Source organism: Haliotis rufescens, unplaced genomic scaffold, assembly GCF_023055435.1.
Source record: "Haliotis rufescens isolate VD_foot unplaced genomic scaffold, xgHalRufe1.0.p SCAF_137, whole genome shotgun sequence".
In the NCBI taxonomy this organism is placed as follows: Eukaryota; Metazoa; Mollusca; class Gastropoda; order Lepetellida; family Haliotidae; genus Haliotis; species Haliotis rufescens.
The window spans coordinates 60,591-74,581 of NW_025963821.1; the positions used below are offsets into that span (position 1 = coordinate 60,591).

Below are 13,991 nucleotides of genomic sequence, written 5' to 3' on the forward strand. Positions count from 1 at the left end.
TACATGTCATCCAGTGATATATGATATTTAGCAAGGGGAATGCGCTCCTGTGTCACAGTGTTCTATTCATGCCCCTGTAGTACGTTGATAGCATGACAATAATGCAGGAGGTGTTGTTGCAGTTACAATGTACTATACAACATCAGGACGATTATTCTGTGATACACCGAACGGCAAACTCATAATTCAGACTTTACTGATACATAAAAGGTTCCTTATCTCAGTATCCTTATCACAGGTTGAACAGTACATAGCTGATGAATGTGTACAACAACAGTTAACGCGGGTATACGTGGTGACCCGAATGAGCATCTAGTCATGCAGTGGCAAAAATAAAGTATACATGCAGACTTGATACGAGGCTGACAAGAGGAAAGCTACCCGTTCGGCAGGCTTTCTGGGGTACAGGTGACACATGCAGCGTAAACAATTGTCCTGTTCTCATGAGATGTTGGTGAGTATTGTTTGTGATTTGTAGTCACATTCGGTTCATCTCGGACAGTTTGGGTAAGAATCTTTTGAGCACATGCCTTGGCTTGGTTGTGTGACTGATTACATTACTATCTATCGGCAGTCGTGACACTTATATGAGTGTCAAGTATCAACGTGTACACACAACTTATGTAAGCGGGAGGCATTAGTCGCTGAGCGGCTCACAGTGAAAGTTTCAAATGTCACTATCGAGGTATAACACAGGTAACGACAGTAGCAGAGAGGACCAGATTGTAATGCATGTTCAGCCATTATCATCAAGTGTTGACATTCTGAATTAAAACAATTCTTCCAGGATCATAAGGAATAAGGAATCTGCTCAATGCGAGTCCACTATATGATGTTAACCATAACACAAGCATTTGTTTTTAACTCACATAGTATGGGAGAGGTTCTTGTGCAAGACATGATGATGGACACAATAAGGCTTGGAATTATTCTCCACGACTCGGTGCACATTGTAAGTCGAGAGCCAGGCATTGTGATTTGTTTTTGTGTGGTGACAGTAATCGTTAACTGTTAGTCTTGTGCACATCATATAATTTGAGTTAGCAGACAACACATTAAGCACAGCATTTATGGCGTCAGATCACCCGTACAATATATACAATGATATAGTCCTTGATACGTCGTCGCCGAACACAAAGAGTGTCTTTATGATAATATATTTGAAAATGTTAAGAAAATAGACCGTCGCAGTTCTTAAAGGTAATATTATCATTACACTGTGGAGCGGACACTGTTTATTTTCAAAGTGCGGAATGTCAGGGTTGTTGTCTCTGTGCAGTGGTCCTATCGCTTGGACCTCCAGAAATGAAGGGGACCCTGTGTTCAGAAGACCGAGGCAGGATTACTTCCTCCATATGATCATGTGAGAGGTCTCCCTTTGAACCACCATAACTCAACCACTTAACCTAATCTAACGGAATTGCAGAGGACTTAGAAATAATCTTTATGACATTCAATTGTTGATCCAGGATTTTAAACTGTCTGCTTTATGTCGTCACGAAATGTACCTTAAAAGTACAGATAGTAGGAACGACCATTGTCATCATAAATATCTCTATTTGCCACTACTTGGAAGCATGCCATTCTGAAGGATTTATATGATTTTGGTTTGAGTGGCCACTTTAGTCATTTAATTTCATCATTTTAAACAGTCAATTTCAAGTCCAATTGGGTTCAACCCTGTCTGACCAATATATTCCGGATCAGGGTGTCCACGCAAAGCAATATTCTGTCTGTCACTTTATTTTGTATCTAAAACGTGTTCCTAATGTAGGATCCCAGTCAAACAGGAGGTAGACATTACACTAACTACACTAAAATATCTAACACAAACCAATTGGTCTATCTACAAGAAAATACCAAATTAAGGCCAAAATATGATTCTTTACTAATGGTTCCAAGGATGGAGGCAATGTTTGAAGTGTCACTCTCATTGGATAGGAAATGGTGTCTTCGAGAATTCCAGGTAAAAATTATAGTTTTACGGCTGAGGCTAATGCAATTCTTAAAGTTTAATTTAAGCCTCAGGTACATTAATCTTTGTTTATTTGTTTGTTTGTGTTCCAGCTTTATGACGGCAGTCTGTAAATAATCGAGTCTAGACCAATAGGGATACGATTTCGCAATAGGGATACGATGACATGCATCAATCAAGCCAGCTAGCCTGACCACCTGATCCCGTTAGTCACCTCTTGTGACAAGCATAGTAGCCATTTATGACAAGCATGGGCTGCTGAAGATCTATTCCCACCCAGATGTTCACAGGTAAGGTATTACAGTGATCTAATATCGATGAATAATGGTAACATTGCCAATTCTCTTCGACTCATCTACCCACTAGAACTAGAAATGAATTTGACCAGTAAAACTGCCTTATCTGTTTCATGTTTATACATAGAGATATATACATACACATTCAGGATGACTTCCAACTCCTAGCTATATTTCAGCAGCTCCATCCGTTGTGTGATACATTTCACTTCTTGTAAGGTACAATTGAGCAAGTTTTTTCCAAAAACTCGTCACATGGCGCTTGCTCAAAAGTTGTTTCATGAGAGTTACACCTTTCAAGGCTTCAATAAAGCTTTTCAATAAGTTTGACTCCATATAATGTGATATGTTCTGTGTCCATCTTCTTTTATTCCCGGCTACATGGGGAGTATACACATGTATTCCACTCCTAGGACCTTACTCTTTGTTTTCTGCACACCTTGACAACTTTAAGTTTATTTGTCTTTGCATCAAACAATTGTTATTTCATTGTTTAAATGTTTTTGTCAATGGGTAACGTGCGATATCACTTAATTGTTCTTTCTTATCAGTTTCAGTCAACATAATGACTGCCTCGCTGATATCGATTGCCTGCTTGGTAACTGCTGCTGAAGGTAACACGTTGTGTGTATATTGCTTATTGAGTGTTTTTATTTGCTTATGTCCATACCTATGTAAAATAAAGTGTCATTTTAAATAATGTAAGATCAAAGGGCAAATAAAGCAACACAGCAAGTTTGAAAGTTTTGAAACTTTAGAGCATACTTAATCACAATTACTTAGATCCCCAAATTAGATTTGAAAAAAAGGAAATAGAGTAAACAATACACTGAAACTGACAGACGAACTTGTCCCCAATTCAAAGAAAACCGCTACTGAGGTTAAAACAAGTTCTTGGTGTTTGACACACTGTACCATTTGCCTTTTTTCTCCGAAAGGGGAATATACAACTTAAAGTTTGCTGATATAAGACAATCATCCAACAAATTTAAATTTAAATATCCAAGTATGCAATTATTGGGTAACCCCTACAGAACCTTAATGTCATGGTGAACGGGTAGAGGCATGAACTCATGGGCAAAATGTGCATGAAATGCTTGAAATCCTGTGTTTGGATGTGCCATGACAGAATCGTTCCACTGGTAACGCCAACTGGACAGACAGGGCTGGGCTCCAGTACTTTTAAGTGATATTGTCAAGATTTCACAGATCGCCATGCCCAGCGTGACTGCTACAGGGTAGGCTCAAACATGTATAGTGCGTGATCAGTAGAGCTGGAAGAATATCCATGTCCTACAGGAAGGCACTACATGACAGCTACAGGGTAGGCTCAAACATGTATAGGGAGTGATCAGTAGAGCTGGAAGAATATCCATGTCCTACAGGAAGGCACTACATGACAGCTACAGGGTAGACTCACACATATATAGGGAGTGATCAGTAGAGCTGGAAGAATATCCATGTCCTACAGGAAGGCACTACATGACAGCTACAGGGTAGGCTCTAACATATATAGGGAGTGATCAGTAGAGCTGGAAGAATATCCATGTCCTACAGGAAGGCACTACAGAGATGCCATTCTGCATGGTTATGCGAGACCGTGTGCAGGCACTATCAGGGAACTTCGTCCCCAGGGACGTTAATGATAACCTCATCATGCAAGGGTCGTCTGTATTAATACTGATACTCGCATGAATAATATAAGCTAAATGCTGTACGACAATCACGTCTTCATACCCTAAATGTATGCTAATTATAGCTTACTTCATACATCATACAGTTGTTTAGATACAATCAGACTGTTCCTCTCAAGTCCAAATCAATTGGTACAAAACACCTCAGGTATTATAAGTCTCGGGTAATTCTCAACGCCGTTATCATCAGTTTTCAGCAGCTGCTGTTCAGGTATATTCAGTTTTTTTATATCTTTTAAACCACGCAATTGGTAGACATTTCTTCAGGTATTATAAGTCACATTTTTATTTCTTTATACCTGTGGTGGGTCACGTATAACTGGTCATTTAATATACAATGTCAAGGCAATACAATAATCAGACTCAATGATTTCATTGGGCGAAAAAGCAAACATAGTGGCGACAGTTAAATGAATGAGTCACTGAGAATCAATGGAGACACCAAGTATTTTCAATAGGTCAGCATGTTCTGACCTACTTATTTACCATGTTTCAATATCAACATGCCAATTTTCCTATTCATAAGACCACCAATTATAATAAATGCAATATAACTTTCAGCCAGTTCATGCAAGGACACCCATCACTGTTCAGACTGTGACGGTGAGACAGGGTATTGCCTCACTGAGTGTGACACTGGATATTATGGTCTGAGTTGCAAGTCTAACTGCAGCAAAAACTGTAGGAATAACACATGTGTGATCTCAAGCCATGGTAGTGCTAACTGCACTGAGGGTTGTGTGCTAGGATACCAAGGCATCAACTGCAACATACCATGTGACAGTCCAGGGGGTAACTGTACAGCATGTCCAGGTGGTTGTGATGGAGGATATTGTCAGCTGGACTCCTCCTGTGTGTCTGGATGTGTAGACTCACACTACGGGACTGATTGTAAGAACTGTTTAAAAGGATGTAACCCATGCAATAGGTTGACAGGAGCATGCGAAGAGACATCAGGTAAGTATTATTTTATGAAAATTGTTCACAGTATTACTGCCCTAAAGGCTACAAACTTAGATGCACATGTGTCCATCAGAACTATTAAAGTATATACTATATGATGGTGCACATTAAACACAATGTGCAAGGATGCCCCTCAAAGGAAGTATTATATTTCTGTTCAGAAAGAAAAGTAACTATTTCAAAAGTCAAAATAAATATCTGCTATTAGGTACAACTACGATTCAGACTACATAGTCGCAATAAAGCGGAAGGTACCCTGTCCCATCCGTGGCACCCGTCGCAAACACGTGAATCAAAGCATTGAATGCTTTGGTTGAAAGTGTTTAACCACAATGGCCTTCGGTGAAAAACACATTGCTATGTTTATATCCCTTCCGATCCCTACTTCAATACGTTTCTGTTACACCAGCCACTACCACTATTCCTCATGCCAACCACGCCAACAATTCCTTCCAACCTTATCTTTCAACCTACCCACGTCACCAATCCCTTCCAACCCTATCGTTCAACCTACCCACGTCACCAATTCCTTCCAACCCTATCGTTCAACCTACCCACGTCACCAATCCCTTCCAACCCTATCGTTCAACCTACCCACGTCACCAATCCCACCCGACGTTCAACAGTGTTCATGCCACACATACCACTTCTACTATATCTCGACCATTTGATCAATCCCTACTCCTTTTTTCTGCCACAGCACACACATGCAATTGGTCTTATTTCAAAGTCCGTTAGGTCTGCCGCATTTTACTATGAGTAAAAGTTAGCTGTGTCGTTTCTGTGTTGTGGTGTGCGTAAACATGTTATAAAACTAGTATACATACCTCTTTGATGACTGGTTATAGGTGTGTTCTTTGTTGACAAAATGGGACATGAAATGTATCCTGAAGTCACAATTTGGCTGAAACACCTCCCATGTGAATGAAATTACTCATCCAATCACATTTTCTTCTACTACGAGGTTTAAACTCAGACTTCGCCCTCACCTATCTAATAAACTTACAAACCCCTTATGTCTTAGACCTGCCACCCACTGCACGTCTTGCACCATCTTGCACCTACCACTTCCCCATCTCTTGCACCTGCACCCATCTCGTATGTGCCAAACCCCTATGCCCAGCCCCTAACCTAACCATGAGCCCGTTTCCTACAGCCCTTATAACAGACATGTATAGGGATTTCTTGTAAAATGTAAGACAAGCTGATTAATGTTTAAACAGAGGATATATATCCTGGTTGACTGTGCAGTTGGAGAACATCAATCAGCTTGTCTCAAATTTTACAAGAAAGCCCTGCAGCAATATTTACAAATCAACCTCGTTTTTCTTTGTCAGGTAATAACGTGGGACTGTTTATAGGACTTGCTGCTGCAGGTGTGCTTTTCATTGTAATAGTATTCCTGGTTGTGTGCTGCTACAAGTATTGTCAACACTTAAGAAAAAACAGGTGAGTGTGCCATATTCAGAAATATTCTCAGATACGGGGTCACAATACGTCCATACTTAGTCCCCATGTCATACTTACCATAATAATTGACCAAAGTGGTCCCCATGTCATACTTACCATAATAACTGACCAAAGTGGTCCCCATGTCGTACTTACCATAATAACTGACCAAAGTGGTCTACATGTCAAACTTACCATAATAACTGACCAAAGTGGTCTCCATGTCATACTTACCATAATAACTGACCAAAGTGGCCTCCATGTCATACTTACCATAATAACTGACCAATGTAGTCTCCATGTCATACTTACCATAATAACTGACCAAAGTGGTCTCCATGTCATACTTACCATAATAACTGACCAAAGTAGTCTACATGTCAAACTTACCATAATAACTGACCAAAGTGGTCTTCCATGTCATACTTACCATAATAACTGACCAAAGTAGTCTCCATGTCATACTTACCATAATAACTGACCAATGTGGTCTCCATGTCATACTTACCATAATAACTGACCAAAGTGGTCTCCATGTCATACTTACCATAATTACTGACCAAAGTAGTCTACATGTCAAACTTACCATAATAACTGACCAAAGTGGTCTCCTTGTCGTACTTACAATAATAACTGACCAAAGTGGTCCCCATGTCATACTTACCATAATAACTGACCGAAGTAGTCCCCATTTCGTACTTACCATAATAACTGACCAAAGTAGTCTCCATGTCATACTTACCATAATAACTGATCAATGTAGACAGACAACCATTGAAATTGTTGGTAAAACACACACTGTGATCCAAGGAATGACATGAGTATTCTAACGAGACAATCTCCTTGCAGGTTTCAATACCTCACGCCTACCCATGGCGTACACATGTCAACAGAGGACACTGATGCTCGAGTGTATGATGTCATTGATGAAGCAGTGATGTATGATCCTCTCACTGGTGATAGACAAACCAGTCTATCACGTGACCTGGAACTTTCAGACACAGCGGAACCAGGAACCACACCCATGACCTGTTAGTAAGAACGCGTTATAGCAAGGGTTTGGGTCCAAGACGCTTTAGAAATAAAGGATAACATATCTACCTCAGAGGTCAGAGCGTGAGGCTACCAGAAACTGAAATATCTACCTCGGAGGTCTGCGCGTGAAGCTACCAGGAACTGAGATAGCTAGAAAAGAGCAGGAAGTAGAAAAGAGTTGTGTAATGTTTATATGTTGTATGTGCCATATCTGTTATTTTGTTAGTGTGTTGTTGAGAGAGGGACAAGGATTAGTCAGAATCTATATTTGGTGTGAGCTTTGTTGTAGTGCATGTTTATATATGTTTCCCACACACTGACATTGGTCATATATTTGAAGTTTGATATGAGACAAGTGGAATTAATAGCATGTGATTTCTCGAAAACTAAACTTTGTGACCATTTCTACGACAAACCTAAGGAAAATCGTCATCCCTTGAGTCGTAGGGCATTTGCCACTTCAACCTGTTGACTGTATATATTAACACATCTCAATCTTGAAAGGTTCAGGACAATTTGTCCAGAAATAAATAAACTGTTCTCTTAAGCTTACTGAGAAGGCATTACCAGACATGCTGGAGTTAATCATTGATAACATCACTGTGCAATGTGGTGATTGGATTGGCGAAATTGAAACACGGTTTTGATATCGTTCAATATTTGTCCAACAACCAATCCTCCTCCACTGATTTACCCTTCTGAACTAGAAATGAAGAAAACCAGTGAAAGTGCCGCATCGGTTTCATATATAAGCATACCTATTCAAAGGATCTCCACATGACTGTATAACAAGAAGGGTTTCTTCAACTCTCCTAGAGGCAACCTTCCCGTTATGACGGACCGCCTGTGGTCTTGTGGAGGAGCGTCCGCTCTGAGAGCTCATGGCCGTGGGCTCGATTCCCGGCCGCGACATTCCCAAAGAAGTTACAATATTCCAATTGTTGTTATCCTGTCTGGCTCTCGGCGAAAAGAGGCTAAAACAAGCATTCGTCGGCTCAGAGTCAAGGTACTGTGTCTGAGTGGGGTATTCATGTTAAACTGTGGCATGGGATCCCAGTGGACTAGCACTATTAAATTAACATTATTCTGGACTGCCCCCCCCCCCCCCCCCCCCCCGTCCGCCCCCCCCCCCCCCCAAACACACACACACACACATACACACACGCACACACGCACGCACACACGCACACACACACACGCACACACACACGCACACACACACACGCACGTTCATCCACGTCGCTATATAAGGGCAATGATCTTGGACGCGACGTTAAATTCCATCGCATCACCTTACTAATTATGATGAGGTGTATTAACGACATCTGATGTGATGAAACAACAAACAAAGAAACAAATTTACCAGACAAACGTTTATTCAACATAAATCAGTTTCTAACACAGAATTTGGGACAGGTGCTTTAACCGGAATGTAGTGGATGTTTATTTGTTTTTTGTTTTTTTTAACTGATTAATATTTACAATAAAGATGAAAGACAGACTGTAGTGAAAATAATAAACAGGGACAACAAGCACTTCCCCGTTCTTTTTTCCGCTGACATAGTCCAGAACCTATGATATGAAATACAGACAGAAACACGACGCTCAGCCTAACTATAGAGCACATATCATACTGCACGTTAGGGAACGTTATCGATCTGGTCGAGGGTCAGGTCACGCTGCCCTCTGTCATCCGGGTACTGAAATATGTTTGTGTTTGTCCTTTCAAGTCCACCTTTAGTGTGAATGGTGCATGCGGAGTGACGCATGTGGGCGTTTCGTGTGCATTAGATAGTTGAACAATATTGACATATACTTATACATATACGTGTACGGAAACACATCTTATGCACCATGACAAATCACGTTTAACTACAATTATGGACTTGTCATAATCATGCATGCTAATCACATGTGCAAACACTTGTCACGATAACCCATGATGACCCCGTCATTGCATGCATACTTTTTAAAGAGTGAGAAATCCGTCAACCATTTACATCACACTTTGGATCGAGTCAATAAAAACACAGCTTTTTCACGACCGCTACAAAAAGTAACCAGAACAGCATTACTTAAGTTTTACAGGTGGCCCCTGTTGTATAAGAGCCGACTACACTGCGGTTGGTGAATTAACAATGGGTTACCTGTAGGGCTGCGCGTCATCGCACCCCGACAGTGTGTAAAGTTGTTCATGCTATCAACCACTACTTTATCTGGAGCAAATGACTGCGGTGTAAATCAACATTCACTTCGCCGAATGGATAACTCGACAACGGACATTGATAACAGCTACAGCTAAATGTTTACGGTTAACATTGTTTACATTTGGAAACATGCCAAGCAATAAAACAGAGGTTTGAATATCCATGCGGACGCAAGTACTTACACAGTGAAGGTAACAAACAGCACATAACTAGGCTGTAAATAATGCGCCGTGCCGTGTACTCTAACACCGTCAAAATAAAGCCGAGATAAGACCAGGACTGTCTGCACTATTTATAAATAGAGTCAGCACACTGCATAGTGCACGGCGCTTGCGTATATCGCACACTCTGATTACAGTGTTCGTTATAAGGAGGAAGTGATATTGAAGATCACAGTCTGTCACAGGCGTAAAGTTATGTCACCTGACTTTGCATGTCATGTAGCCTTTACTACACGTTAAATACTTGCATCGTCGAGGTCGTAGTGTGACCACATTCCTCAGGAATGAGTACAATCGCCCAGAGCAGACTGAGGTAGTGAGCAATTGATCAATGAAATAAGAAACAACAACAGGTCTAAACCAAACAAATATATTCATCGTTATATATTTTATTTCTATCAATCGCTTGCAATATTGATACAAGTATGTCTGACAGTAACGGGTTTCGTTTCCTGCTTAAACCTCGCCGTGGCCCCTACACACAGTAGGCGATGCACACGCTGTATTCAAAGGGAATACGCTTAAATGTAAAGACTCGTGTATCCGTGTTGATGTAAGGGTGGAGGGGTTGCGAGGGAAGTGAGGTGAATGCTTGAGTGGGGGAGGTGATTGTGTGTGGGGAAGTTGCAGGGTTGAGAGGGGGGGTGGGGTGGTTGGGTGGGGTCCAGTATTAAGTGGTCGGGGTGGCGGTGAGGAGGCTCGTGGTTGACTTGAAGGAGTGCGGGATCGAGTAGGGAAATGAATTAGCAAGGTGGCTGGTTGGGTAGGGGAGGTACATGGTTTAGGTGGAGAGTTTGAGGGGGCAATCTCCAGATTTGCCCGCACAATTTTCAAATTATCTTTTGCCCATTACCTTCACAATAAAACACTGCAGGGAGAATAAATCATGAGGGTGCAGCCCCAAGTGTTCCTTATCACTGTAGTGTTGTAAATGCTGCCCAAAAAAGAGGCTCTAAAATTGTAGGTTACTTGAGACGTATTTACATAAATATTTATTTTTTAACATGTGTTTCAATGTTCACGATAATTTTTCTGTAAATGTAAAATAGAGATAGTCAAATACGCAAATGTATACAATTTAGATGTAAGCTTATGCCTTTACTTTGTTAATTTAGTAACCAGTTTTATTGAGTCTAGTTACATGAGTATCCCCAACGTATAATGACTTGATAAATTATATGTTGGCTGTTAATGTTATGGTTGACACTCTCTACATTTGCTTGAGGTCGAGCCATAGTGAGTAAGTGAGTGAGTGAGTGGACGGGTGGGTGGGTGGTTGGTTGGGTTTTGGCTGGTTGAGTGAGTGAGTGAGTGAGTGAGTGAATGAGTGAGTGAGTGAATATAATTGTCAGATAGTATCGCTTGAAACAACAACGACATGCATCATGCATGTTAATGCGTAGTTACGATGAATTTGATTTAGATTTCTGTGTATTTTGTATAAATCAATTGTCTTAAGTTGTTCATTCCAAAACAACAGATTATCGACAGTCACAAAGAAAATATTGAACATTCACAGGCTTTGATACTGTCTAGGCCTTATTATACTAAAGGTTAAAATTCACCATTCACTCTCCCGAACGTTTTCACAGTTTACACTTTCACATAATGTATGCTATCTTGTGTTCCTTGCGATATTTAAACTTATTCATAGATCATGCACATGCCCCTTGTTTCACTATGTGATAATTTTGCTTTAAAGTTTATCCAAAGAGGATAAAAGCCTTTTGGAATAAGGAAAATGACACCCAGCGGAGAATCAACACACGAAACACAAGGACAGATCACGCAGTCTCTGCTCTTAGTTTTTTTGTGGGAAACGTAATCACGCTTGTTGTGACATAAGGAAGTTTAGAAATAAATTAAATGTTTAACTAAAACGATTGGATGAGGCGTTCGACGTGTGTCGTCAAAGTAAATACAAGTGAATCCTTTCTTTATGTCCATTGTTGTGTTCTCACTGTGACAAATGTTATCTGTATGTCCATTGTTGTGTTCTCACTGTGACAAATGTTATCTGTATGAATCATTGTCAAATAGTGATGATACTTTGTGTTCACTTAAAATGTAAGCGACCTGACACACAGGCAACACCCGTCCCAAACACTTGCAAAGGCAAGTCACTCATCCACTTTAACAAACATGGTAACATATTGTTCTTGTCAAAATAGGAAATAGCGTGTGTGCCTGATTATTAACTAATGAGTCGCATGTATAAAGTATAACGTGACTAGAATGACCAGTCTTGATTATATACGAACAGTTTCCATTCGGCGCTAAGGGCAGGATAGCTGTGAACATAAAAACTACTGGACAATGAGGGATCACAATTGGTGCCCATTGAGAAGTTTAGTTCCTGCCATCTTCCCGTGGCAAGTTAGTTAACTGACTATAAAAGTTCAGTTTCCACCCTTGTCGAATTAGGCTGGTATTGTGGAGTTACACTATGCATAGTACAATCACAATTGCGCCTCGATATCGAAACCCAGTTCGTAAACTGTCATGCAGATTTCTGTCGATTGCAGGATTTGCAAAACATGTGCACCGCCAACTCGTTGTCAAAAGATATTTTCCAAATGCTTTCATGTTTTTAGTCAAGGTACTCACATGACTTGATGCACCTCGCGATGTAAGACCCGTTTTATCACAATATAGCTTTTGATTATCGATCAGATCGTCTTGATCGGCGCCGCCATTTTGTTTGAAGCAAATGCAAGTGATACGAGAGGTGAAATCTGATTGGTCCATAGAAGAGGCATGGAAGGGACATAACTCGTAATAGCCACTGGTGGCGCTCCGATTGAGCCCAGAAATTCCAGCCTAGTTCGGCAAGGTTGGAAACTGGACTTTAATTGTCAATGACCTCTCTTGCCTCGGGAAGACATGTTCCTACCTAAATATCCTATCCTATTGTACATAGGCGGTATCTCTGAGGCAGTCCAGAATCTCTCTCATGTTTTGTTTTGTTTTTTTAATAAAGTTCAGATGATTAACAATAGTTTGTTTTCATTTTCGACAAATTGAACGACACCTTTCCTTTGAAAAGTTACAGCATATATAGAACCTTTGTCGTGTGAGACACGGTTAAAAACCAACCGTTTCGGCAGAATTGGGATTGGGATAATCTCTTCTTTGAGATTACACAAATTCAAACCCATCACTTTTAAAGAAACATAAAACTTGCAAGTCACAACAAAACACATCACTTCAACTCAGGAAAGTAGTACGTCATACTCTGACCTCATCTTCATGGAGTAGCCAATCACGGGCCAATCAAACATGTTTGATACCAGTTATCTCAAATGGGTTTCTCAGCCACAGGTGTATAAGACACTGTTGTCTCACAGACTGTAGGAAGACACCACGTGAAGGTTTAACATATAACATATGAGTTCACTGAACAGATGTGACGTGAATGTTTTAAACTGTATTGCAACCCGTAACAGCCAACATATCACAATTATGGTTGCGTTAACATGCGGTAACATGCGTTAACATGCGTGAGTGAGTAAGTGAGTTGGGTTTAACGCCGCCTTTAACAGTATTACAGTCATATCGCGGTGTGTCAGCTTAATGTGGAAGGAAGCCCGAAATGATGCAGGTCTCAGATGTTTACCACTTCGGTGAAACCCACGAGCACAGGTATGGTGCTGACAAACCTAGAAACATAATCGGGGCGAACTGGGATTCGAACCCACAATCATAGGTGCCTGACGCAACTCTGCACAGCGAAACGTGACAGCACATTGCACATTGCACCAATGTGCGCTGGTGCCACTGGAATTGTTTGTTTTCTTGTGACACCAGGTCAGTATAGTTAAGTGACATAATACAAATACATGACATATACACAAAGTAATTATTCACTGAAGACAGAACGTAGACTAGCTGTGTTAAACAATCGAAGTGAAACTTCTGAAGAATGTGTTGCAGTTTCCTCAACGTCACAACCTTCACACCGACAAGGAGGAAACAAAAAAAAAGAAAGAAATATAACCATCGCTTGTACAAATAGTTTTCATTTCCACGAGCTGTATAACATTAATCAAAGATAATGCAGTGTTACTCTATAAGCATGACATTTCAATTTGCACCCACAGGCATTGTCTTGTCCCTTGATTATATACCCTTACAAAAAGTGTGGGATACTC

The 13,991-nt window shown here is 40.6% G+C and overlaps 1 protein-coding gene across 2 annotated transcripts; it reads left to right on the top strand.

The window, feature by feature from the left end:
• The first annotated feature begins 302 nt into the window (after positions 1-302).
• LOC124118644 (multiple epidermal growth factor-like domains protein 10) lies at positions 303-8,502 on the top strand. 2 transcript variants are annotated; one of them, XM_046480846.2, is made up of 5 exons: positions 303-2,265; positions 2,823-2,885; positions 4,527-4,922; positions 6,266-6,377; positions 7,227-8,502. In XM_046480846.2, the coding sequence occupies exons 1-5, from the start codon at positions 2,256-2,258 to the stop codon at positions 7,411-7,413; spliced, it is 768 nt and encodes a 255-aa protein (XP_046336802.1). In that variant the 5' UTR covers positions 303-2,255; the 3' UTR covers positions 7,414-8,502. The 2 variants fall into 2 exon arrangements, with proteins under 2 accessions (XP_046336802.1, XP_048250938.1); XM_048394981.1 differs by having other exon boundaries at positions 304-454; positions 7,227-8,501.
• The last annotated feature ends 5,489 nt before the right edge of the window (positions 8,503-13,991 follow it).